We start from the raw sequence: 10751 nt of genomic DNA on the forward strand, positions 1-10751 counted from the left end.
CAGCTTCTGCAACGTGTGGAAATGGGCGGGACAAAGAGTGAAAGAGTCGCGCCCGAGACCACACCATCGCCGAGGGCCAATGGCAGAGTTGAGTGCGCGCGCAGAGCATCAGGCCAGTTCTCTACTGTAAGTCTGTAAAGTGTAAACTGTAAAGTAAAGCGTATATAAACTGTTGCCCTAGTCGAGCAGATGCGTTCGGTTGACAAGGTCGTGTGTGTTTATCGATAATGAAAAACTAAGTGCACTTGCGAATTTGCGATTCATTATTAATAGGTACAACATCGTCTATTATTTATATTTCGAATCGGTGTATGCGCGTGAATCCCCGAGTTTAAAAGTATACGCGCTACTGTATATAAATAATAGGTACACAGAGATCGTAAAAAGAAAACAAGAGCGTCGATCGAAGGCTGCAGTAGAGAGGATTTATTTTTAAATTTTCCAACCGACGTCAACATCCGCTCGTACCGCGCGTCGGTATAACAGTCGCAACTTGTGACAGGCATACTAGCAATAAACAAATACGCCTGACAGCAAACGAAAAGCGTCGTCTGCTCTCTCGCTCTCTCGAGTCTCGAGCATCATTGCAAGAAGACCCTCACATCTCATAGCGGCAGCAGCGGCGGCTGACGCGATCATATCGTGCGACGTCACACTTGCGGGGGTCGTCGCTCCTGGAAGGGGAAATCCATCGTATAGAAACAATTCGCAGAGCGACTAGCAGCGCGCGCGCAGAGCAGCTGTGCCAGTCCAACCGAGTGTAAGTAAAGTAAAGCATCGCACACAGCGAGAGAACAATAACAGCGAGCCATCAGTGTTTACGTTATAATATATATATATATATATATATATATAACCTTCCTGTCGCGTGTACATGTTTTCGTTCGCGCTCGTTGCGCGCGTGGGTGTCAGCACAACCGAATATAAATAAGTATACAGAGGAATAAAGAAAGATGAATCTGTCGTTCGCGGGCTGCGGCTTCCTGGGCATCTACCACGTCGGCGTAGCCGTCTGCTTCAAGAAGTATGCGCCCCACCTGCTGCTCGAGAAGATCAGCGGCGCATCGGCCGGGGCCATTGCAGCTTGCTGTCTGCTGTGTGATCTACCGCTATGTGAGTTATCCTATAATGACATTCCTGGCATATTACGTCCATTACGTTACACACCGGGGCGGCTCGTCTAATATGCGCAGTAGTCGTTGATGTAACTATATAAAGCAGAGTACGATTGTGTACGGCACGCATCGGAGAGCATCAGTCGACAGTCGCCTTATGTGTCTCGCTGCATTACGTACGTACAAGTAGGTCATGCGTGTGCATCGAGGCGGCCTCTCGGTCGCGCGTATGCGCGTGTACGTGTGTTACGTATTCTCTCTCTCTCTCTCTCTCTCTCTCGCCGCATCGAAAAAACGCGGCAACAAAAGCGGGTTACTTTATGTATACTTAGCGTGTTAGAGAGTGAAAAATGCCGGTGATATCTCGCGAGCGCGCACACTTTACACACACACATCGGCGATCGTTTTCTCTCTCTCTCTCTCTAGCCGATTTTTGTGAATCCAGGGGGGGGAGATAACGAAGAGTGTAGGCTCTCTGTGTTCTCTTTGTCCGACGCGCAGAGAGGAGCATTGGTCTTGAACAAAGGCATAGCGCTCTGGCGGCGGACATCAGAGCCGGATCGCTAGCCAGGAGAGCTAAATGCAATTCCGTCAACAGCCGTCGTCGCTTATCAGCAGAAAGAGAGAGAGAGAGAGAGAGAGATCGCGTGCGTCGATCCAACGCGATAATACACGTGTATAAGCGTGTACGCCTACGAGTTATTGTTAGTTTTTTAACGATTAACGAGGCGGATTATACAGAGCCAAAGGTGGCAAAGGCGCGATTTCGCGAGAAAAAGAAAACATTCCACGTGCTCTTATCGCCCGCGAATATTCGCTATGTGTATAGTAACAAAGGCTGATTCAGAGCTGTCTCTCTCAGCCGATACCGATCTTTGGCCGATTATTTCAGCGATTGGCACACCGAGAGCGGTTATAACGAGCAAGAAATTGGCGAAGTTAACGTGCGATAAGGCCCGATTAACGCTGTGCGCGGACGAAAACAATTTTTTCTCACGATGCTCTCACTAGCCTGCTTACGTTCTCGTTTGTTTTGATTCTTTGTTTGCTCAGGAGGGCAACCGGTTTTTAATACATAGAGAGCGCTGTCCTCTCGAAGCACGTGTCTCTCTTTTTGCATACTTTATTACACGTAGACGTGCGGTTACATCGTTTTCGAGTGACTCGAAGCAAAAAAAAAATGAATGACGCTTTGATCGATGGACGACAAGGCACATTGTCATTCTTACTGTGCAGGTAAATTTTAATAAATGGAGAGAGTTCGGGCTGATTTTCCGATTAGAATTGAGAAAAAAGCTCGATCAATGAGAGGTAAATAACCGCGCCTCTCTCGAAACTACTAATACAACTATAATGTATACCGATTAGATTCATTCAGTTTCTATCTCCAAGCGTTTTATCCAGTCGAGAGATAAAAAAATTGTTATTCGACGATAGGAATAGAAGCTCGAAAAATAGATAAAAGAACTCTGCTCTTAATAAACCTTACATACACATCAATAGTACATAATCGCGCTCTCGAGAATGCGTCCCGATTTTAACGACAAGTTAACGATTCCCCCCCAAGGACGACTCGTTCTAATTGATCCGAGAGAATTTCGCCGGAAATGACCTCGGACTATTATACATAGCAGAAGAATGCCACCAACGCTTGCACTCGCCATCGGCTTTTCTTATAAATTCTTCAAACTTCATCTCGATCCAAATAAAGCGCCGAGCTTCGCAGTTCGTAATCTTCGTCGAGCACAATAATGACGCAGAGAAAGAGGACTCCCGCGCGAGTAAAAATCTCTCGACATACGCACGCATCGGCCGTAGGATAAAAATCCCGAAACTCTCGAATGTCGCACATCAGAGGAAAATAGAGGAATCGAACGATATTTTCAAGGTCGATAACGTCGCGAACGATTGACACGCGCGCGAGATAAGGCCCCCGCGAGTCTGTGTACTTGTATCGTCGCGAAAATCTCACGGTCTTATCTTTTCGCGTGTGGGTAGCTTCAAACCTGCGATGCGATATATTTTTGGAATAAAATGTAATCGGCGCGTCAACGCGGAAGAATACATTATGCGCGGCTTTCTCAATTTACGAGATCGTTCGCTCTTGTGAAAAAATCGTTTATTTTGCCCTTATATATCGCTCTCGCGTGCATGAGTCGGAGAGAGAAAGAGAGAGAGAGAGAGAGAGAGAGAGAGAGAGAGAGAGTGGGCCGTATCGGGTTAAAGTGTCCCGCTTAATGCGGCGAGAGATTATATGCAGCGTGTATATCGTTTGTCTTTTATTTACACAATGTGTACAACACAGGCCATATATGACTAATTGATGTAACGCACATCGCATCTGTCACATACTTATACATCGAAGAGGATTATTATAAATAATTTCTCTCCCCACAGGCGAGATGACGAGCAATTTGTTGAGGCTGGCGAGGGAAGCGAGGCAACGAGCGCTTGGACCGTTCAGCCCTTCGTTCAACGTCCAGGAGGTGCTTCTAGAAAGTCTCCAGAAGGTGTGCTCGTATTTTCTCGCTTTTGAAAAAAAATTTTAACGTATTTAACGTTTTTTTTTTGTTTTTTTTTTTCATTTTAACAGTTTCTGCCGGAGGACGCTCACCTTCGCGTCAGCGGAAAGCTTCACATCTCTCTCACGAGAGTCTACGATGGGAAGAACGTCATCGTGTCCCAGTACAACTCCAGAGAGGACTTGCTGCAGGTGAATTATATGCTCGACCGAACGATTTTTTTCCGTGCAATGTTTCGTTGAGGATAAAAGAATAAAAAAAAAAAAAAAATTTTCGTTTGCAGGCGCTGCTCGCAAGCTCCTTCATTCCGCTATTCTGCGGTCTGCTACCCCCGCGATTCCACGGCATCCGGTACATGGACGGCGGTTTCAGCGACAACCTACCGACCCTCGACGAAAATACGATAACCGTCAGTCCCTTTTGCGGGGAGAGCGATATCTGCCCCCGAGACTTTTCGTCGCAACTGTTCCACGTGAGTTTCGAATTTCTATTACTTATGATATTTCTTATATAACATGTGCTTCTTGCAGAAGGTAAATTTTGATTATTTGCGCAGGTCAATCTGGCCAACACGAGCATCGAGCTTTCCAGGCAGAACATGTACAGGTTCGCCAGAATTCTCTTCCCACCGAATCCAGAAGTGAGTTTTTATTTAAATCGTGATTGTAAATGTCACGAGGATCGGTATCGATAATATTTATATAATTAAAATTCGACGTGTAACGCTTACTCTTTTCCAGATTTTATCGAACATGTGCAAGCAGGGATTCGACGACGCTCTGAGATTTTTGAATCGCAACAATCTGATCAACTGCAATCGATGTCTGGCGGTACAGTCGACGTTCGTCGTGTCCGAAACGCTAGAGGAGAGCGCCGCGGAATACGATCCCGACTGCGTCGAATGCAAGATGCACAGACAGGTTTGTCACGATTAGATTAACATATTGGCTGCGATTATGACTTATTGCCTGCATGCGCAACGCAGAGCTTGAGTTGATGAGTAAGCAATTTTTGCTTGAATTTTTTGCCTCGATTGTAGGAAGCGTTGGTGGCTAATCTGCCGGAGACGGTGATGATGATCTTCCAAGATGCGATTGACTCGGCGAACAAAGGCCTCGTCAATTGGCTGTTCAAGCACAGAAGCGTGAAACTGTTGTCTCTCTTAAGTCTTCCTTACATACTTCCAGCCGACGTCGTGTACGCCACATTTACAAAGTAAGTCGATCAAACGGCGCTAGAATAGTTTATTCCGGGAGGAAATGCGACTCCGAATATCAAAGCGCTTTTATTTTACTTTTTGGCAGAAATCAGAATCCCCTGTATGCCAGAGATGCGTCATAGGTCAAGCTATGTTTGTAAATCGTTCTTTTTTAACAATTGCCGATAACACTAGCCGCAGCACCGATAATAAGCCGGAGTTTGATTTAATAGAAATGCATTGCTAGTGTTTGCTTACGTCAATTAAAGCGAAGAATAATGCCTTATAGCATATAAATGTAGTATCTTGGCGGGTGGTTTTTATGTAGTTATTTATGAACAAAGCGAGAGACTCAATCAGTATAATGCATCTTTGTGCGCATCTCGAAACTGTTATTTTATTGGCGTTATACGGACGCAATAGTAATAAATCACATCGACGCCTTACTGTTTGTTGAGAAACTTGTTTTTTTTTTACATTTTCACAGATTCATTTCAAATGCACCAAAACTCCAGAGAGGTCTAATAGAAATGAGCAGATATTTCTTGGAACAGCTGAGTCTTGTTTTCCCGAAAATTAACGTCTCTTATCAACCTATTCCACAGACAATCAAATGTCATGTCAACATCATGAAGTATGGATCAAGTACGTACATGACATATATTTACACTGCATTTGATAAAAGTGATTTTTCTTTACTTAAGTCTAACTTTAATGCAGATATCTACGATGTTGGATCAATGGATGACTCTATGTATAAACAGCACAAAGCCAACTTAAACTTAACTTTGGAGTATAATGACGCGTGAGTATTTTTTATTTTCTTATTAATTTTATAAATATATCAAAGCCCTTTTTTCTTATTTACGAACGTTTACTATAATATTTTTCTCCTATTGCTTTTTTTAGCAAATCGTGGCAAGATTGTAATCAATCAACCAATTGTGTTATAAACATGTCAGATCTAGAGGCAACAACAACCGACGACACTTTCGAAAATATACTACAAGTATGTATTCGATTGCTAAACTCAGCTGATAATATTTACTGCATTGTTTTAGATTTTCACTTCTACTTTTTTCCTTTTATCTTAGGCTACATCTGATCAAGATGCACTATATTATTACCCGGATAATGAAGACGATAATGTAAGCATCGCAGATATATTTGACGAGAATAACGAATCCATAGAACCTAACGAACAACATTCTAGATTATCAGAAGTTCAACAAGAGCCCAATGATTCATGCAAATCAGATTGGATGGTTAAAAAAAATGGTGAGTTTGGTTATAGAGTGTAATTAATGCACTTTTAAATATTGAAATTTCAATTCATTTTTTTGACTTTCCAGAAAGGAATCGCATTTATCGAAATGTAAGTGAATCTTCCAATTCATCAACCGAAGATAAAACAAAACTGGAATCCCAAAGCAGTTCTCCAGAACAAACCATTGATTCACATCGATTATTCAAGTCGAATGAAGTAAACAATACCATGACAGTAGATTCTTGAAAGTAAACAGTGAACAGTTTAAATTTAATTGAACGAATATCCGAGCAGGAGTCCGTGATGGGCTTTCCGGGCAGAATATTTTGTAGCAGAGAAGACAAATATCAAATGCCATGACTAACTTAAGTAAAAAATATTAAATATTTTTTTGCTATAAAAATCGAAAACGCGTATGCAGTATTTGTTGTTCTTCGGTAAACGAGTAGAAATTAGAAACTACAGATTCGTTGCATAGTCGAGTCAAGAAAGCTGCAGTTAAAAGTAAATTTTTATTTTTATGCAGTAAGTAGTCATGATTTAATTTAAAAAAAGTAAAAAGCAACGACTTTTCGTACTTTTTTAAATATCTAGTTCAATGAAATGTTGCTATACTGACGCACAGCTGGGTCTGAGTGTCGTTAATCAATGCAAAACTATATTTTTAATAGTAATTTTTATTTGACAAGCAAAAGCGGGACGCCAAATGACAATCATATTCATTTTGCTCGTCGACGATATGGACTTGTCAACTTAGCGATTAGAATCAATTGTGTAAGTTATAATGACGTACTTTCTATGAGTTTTATTTATTTGCGTCAAGTGTTCAAGATATTTAATATAAAATCTAAAGAATGCGTTTTTAGGCACTGCTCGTTAGGTATATTTATTTTTAAGGCCAATTTATGTATAGGTATGCAAATCAATATAAAATTTTTCAGATTCTGATCATGATAAACATTTTCTCTTTCTTTCTAAATACTAATGCGTGCCTTATCTAACGTGTGACTTTTTTTAAAGAAATCGGTTGAAGAATTTTTTTTAAAGAAAAGAACAACATTCTTAATTATATGAGACTGCGTTTTTATTTAGTGATTTAAGTAGGTATTTGTTGATTCAGTATATCATCTCTTTCCAAGCATTGTTTTTAAACATAAAATTTACTTCATTGTTGTACTGAATTTATAAATACGTGAAATGTAGTATTTTAAGACTTAGAATGTATGATTTTTATTACCACTAACAAGGTCAAGGGTATATAGAAAATGTCATTCTTATAGACCGATCAGTAAATGTACACAAATTTCTATTTATATAATTTGTATTTTCATTTGTTTATGAAATTGAAAATTGTAAAAATGTATCTTAGTGATGATAGAGTTCACTCTTTGATTTTCAATTTTCGTCTTATCAATTATTATATTTTATACCCGACGCTGTAAAACCATGCAATTCTTATGTCTATTTTTAATATCAATAATAAACGAAATAATTAAAACCAAACTGTGTGGGTGCACAATTTATTATGCGAATTATAGTTTTTAGTCTGTAATAAGAAAAAATAAGCTTATTTTCTGGATTAACAGTTTACCTTTATTAAGCTTATTATCTTACTTATATAATCTCTTTCATCAATACACATCCCTAAAAAGTCAATATTTGCATATATATATAATATAGATAACTTGATGATCTGTAGAGCAAGATTATGATTCGCCGACTGAAAGCAATTTAATTTACACATGACCGTGTCTAAATCGCTTATACTGCTAGGCTTAGTTCGGGCAAATCAAGCCTTGACTGGTGGAGGTGGATTTTGCTTGAGTTGTAGAATAATGGAACGCATCCTGGAAACGTCCTTGGAGGTTCTCGACGATTTGGGGTTGAAGTCGCAGAGCTTGGCAATGCGTTCCCACTCGGTACCTGGTTCGATCTCGTCAGCTTCCGCAACAAACTGTTTCTCGGCGTTCCTAGTGATGAAAGTTATTTTCATGATATTCAAGATGCAGATTCCATGCGCTTGACTGTGTATGCATTCAAGTCTATAGCACTCAAGGGATTTACAAATTTGAGCTTTGAAACACAATTAATTTTTCGTGATGAATTGTCATACTCGGCGCTCGACTTTGGAAATCCCTTGGGTAATCAAGCTTTCTTGTTTACTAAATTACTACTTGAGCAGTTTGATTTGTTGCAGAATCACAACTCATGCACTTCTTCACGATTTTTTATATGCAGTTTTATCTACAAAAATACTTAAATTTGATATAAATGTTGTTGTTTTTTTTTTGTAACACAAAGTAATTACGATAATAGTAAAGATTACTACTGTATATAATTGAGATACTATAACACAATAATCAACTTACAACAGATTGCCGAATGTCGAAAAATTGAGAAGAAGTACTTTGACATTAAATAATGTCGAGTTTTTGATTTGTTGTTTTGAAAGTGTAACGTGTATATTATAGACATGCCCCGATTTATGAAATCTAAATAAATCCTACTTCTTTGGTAATACAGAATAACTTGTATAAAGTAGTGAAGATTGATGATTTATGTTTGTGTGCATGAATGTGCTGGTGATGATTTATAGGTACAAGCTTTGTATGATAAATGAGGTTTATGAATTTCGCATGTTTTTTTAAATCGTTGCATGCTACATTTTAACCATGCTATATCAATTTATGCACTATTCTGTACTTGTCATTCTGGTTTACCTAGGATTTAGGATGTAGAACTGCTTTTGAATTTCATTTGAAGATACATTTTCTTATTAACTAAGAGTATTACTTGAAATCATATTGCAAGCATTATAATAACATTTAACGTCAAGTATAAGAATCATAATAATACAAATAAAAACAACTGCTTACTATATTTAACAAAATCAATAAAAAAAAATTATCTGCAAATTTAAAAAAAACCTACATAAAGTATAATAAAAATAAACTTCAAATATTTAGCTAATTTGTTGCAATATTTAGCACTCATGCATGTATTCAAGTATATGGTTTGTCGACTTACTTGGCTGATTCCCTAAGAAGCAAAATCAAAATGATAGATTTCAGAGTTCAATACAATTGACAAATCAAACTTAAATTTGTCTTTTTTTGCGCACAATAGAAAGACACGTAAGTTAAATATTTATTCTTAAGGTGCACCCCAAAAATTACCTGTTTGTTGCTTTTGTTTTACTGATAGCCTCAGCATGGTGCTTGTACCACTCTTCCAATTCTTTCTTTGCAGCCTCTTTCCACTCCTCCTTTTTCTTTTCTTCCTCTGCATCTGTTAAAAAAAGATTAAGGAATTGAAAAATTGTGATGAAATCATTAGACCTTTCTCTGTTCTAGCTGTGACTTACCCTTTTCCTCTAGCCTAGCCTTTTGTTCCTCTCTCCATTTTCTTATCTTTTCTGGCTCCTCTTTGACTGGTGCAGGCGAAGGAGTATGATTTCCTTCTATAAAAAAATTAATAGTGGTTTAGTTAAGCAGAACATAAGCAATGAATTAACATAGTGAATTTTAGTATTATTTACCTGTAACTGGTTCCGGCTTTTGATCAATTGTATTGATCATCTCAAAGCTTCCACCATCTTCCTCGCTACTGGCCTTTACAGTAGTGGGCTCATCTATGAAATAAATTAGACATAGTTGAGAACATACAACTCTAGCAAGAAAGTAAATATGATATAATTAAACAAACCTTCAAGGGTCGGTACAGCAGCAGCAACTGGGGGAATCTCAACCTCGAGTCCAGCCAACTGATCCTGCTCTCGAGCCAGGAATTCTGCAGCTGGATCAACCTCCAGCTCGGTGTTAACAAAATTATCTCCAAACGCGTCCATGGTTATTCAATACTTAGAAACATTAAAAAAAAGAACAGTTAGTCGATAAGGTACTCAATGGTAGTTGATAAATAACAATTATACTCAAATAACGCAAACGTTCGAGCAAACAAATTAAACGTACAGGTTATGACCGTTTAGAATGACTAACTCGGCCGAAGCACTCGTAGCCTGGTAAGACTCACCTGCTGCTACTGAACTAAATCTAATTTTCTCAAAATCCCGATGACTTTCAATATTCGTTCAGAGAATCATCAGCTATTGCTCGATACTGTTTAAACGGTAACACCCACTTTACCACAAATTGTCAAATTTTACAATGGATACGCGACAATGAGTGCGAGAGAGATGGAGATGTCAGGGCTACCAACAATATTCACATTCATTCCGAATACGCGGACATTATAGGCACATATAGACATATAGAGTACGCATACAAAACAATAAGGGGGAAAAATTAATGATCGAGCGATAAGCAATGCTCAGTTGCTGTTTTACCGTTTGAGTTTGACGTATACAGCAAAGGCTGCCAACAAACTCTTCGAAGCAGAGAAATATTTAAATGAGATTTTAATTGCCTTAGCTCACGCGTGAATCTTGTGCAGAGTTATATGTATAATATGTGTACAGAGTAGATTTTATACCGGTCAAGTTATTAAAAGATCGTGCATATTAGTAATATTTTTGGCGTGCGCGTACGTTATTAATGACGCCTTTGATTTTCTTTTCACGTAGGCGTTAAATAAAACACAACCAAAAATGATTATTTTCATCTGTTTATTATGAAATCAAGTATTATAAA

The 10751-nt window shown here is 38.8% G+C and overlaps 2 protein-coding genes across 6 annotated transcripts; one reads left to right on the forward strand and one right to left on the reverse strand.

The window, feature by feature from the left end:
- Positions 1–3: 3 nt before the first annotated feature.
- On the forward strand, positions 4–7605 carry LOC100118986 (patatin-like phospholipase domain-containing protein 2). Of its 2 annotated transcripts, none has more exons than XM_001602795.6 (12): positions 4–1113; positions 3513–3625; positions 3709–3828; positions 3921–4109; positions 4194–4277; positions 4378–4557; positions 4677–4852; positions 5323–5480; positions 5556–5640; positions 5745–5844; positions 5930–6113; positions 6188–7605. In XM_001602795.6, the coding sequence occupies exons 1-12, from the start codon at positions 954–956 to the stop codon at positions 6346–6348; spliced, it is 1710 nt and encodes a 569-aa protein (XP_001602845.2). In that variant the 5' UTR covers positions 4–953; the 3' UTR covers positions 6349–7605. The 2 variants fall into 2 exon arrangements, with proteins under 2 accessions (XP_001602845.2, XP_008205219.1); XM_008206997.4 differs by having other exon boundaries at positions 4–126; positions 6188–7595.
- A 1-nt stretch (position 7606) lies between these two features.
- LOC100115327 (clathrin light chain) lies at positions 7607–10453 on the reverse strand. 4 transcript variants are annotated; one of them, XM_016984385.3, is made up of 7 exons: positions 10135–10453; positions 9808–9961; positions 9641–9733; positions 9467–9562; positions 9279–9390; positions 9130–9141; positions 7670–8072 (listed from the first exon to the last, which is right to left on the reverse strand). In XM_016984385.3, the coding sequence occupies exons 2-7, from the start codon at positions 9947–9949 to the stop codon at positions 7892–7894; spliced, it is 636 nt and encodes a 211-aa protein (XP_016839874.1). In that variant the 5' UTR covers positions 9950–9961; positions 10135–10453; the 3' UTR covers positions 7670–7891. The 4 variants fall into 4 exon arrangements, with proteins under 4 accessions (XP_001605186.1, XP_016839874.1, XP_016839875.1 ...); XM_016984386.3 differs by having other exon boundaries at positions 10074–10389; XM_001605136.6 differs by lacking the exon at positions 9130–9141 and having other exon boundaries at positions 7607–8072.
- Positions 10454–10751: the final 298 nt, after the last annotated feature.

This window comes from Nasonia vitripennis, chromosome 3 (genome assembly GCF_009193385.2).
Source record: "Nasonia vitripennis strain AsymCx chromosome 3, Nvit_psr_1.1, whole genome shotgun sequence".
Taxonomy (NCBI): Eukaryota; Metazoa; Arthropoda; class Insecta; order Hymenoptera; family Pteromalidae; genus Nasonia; species Nasonia vitripennis.

What these genes read in the sequence shown, in the direction of transcription:
- LOC100118986 (XM_001602795.6), top strand. Translation starts at nt 954, where the DNA reads ATGAATCTGTCGTTCGCGGGCTGCGGCTTCCTGGGCATCTACCACGTC. An exon ending in TTTCGTCGCAACTGTTCCAC is followed by an intron (nt 4,110 to 4,193) that starts GTGAGTTTCGAA and finishes TTATTTGCGCAG; the next exon opens with GTCAATCTGGCCAACACGAG. An exon ending in AATGCAAGATGCACAGACAG is followed by an intron (nt 4,558 to 4,676) that starts GTTTGTCACGAT and finishes CCTCGATTGTAG; the next exon opens with GAAGCGTTGGTGGCTAATCT.
- LOC100115327 (XM_016984385.3), bottom strand. Translation starts at nt 9,949, where the DNA reads ATGGACGCGTTTGGAGATAATTTTGTTAACACCGAGCTGGAGGTTGAT. An exon ending in TGCTGTACCGACCCTTGAAG is followed by an intron (nt 9,734 to 9,807) that starts GTTTGTTTAATT and finishes TTTATTTCATAG; the next exon opens with ATGAGCCCACTACTGTAAAG. An exon ending in GGCTAGGCTAGAGGAAAAGG is followed by an intron (nt 9,391 to 9,466) that starts GTAAGTCACAGC and finishes TTTTTTTAACAG; the next exon opens with ATGCAGAGGAAGAAAAGAAA.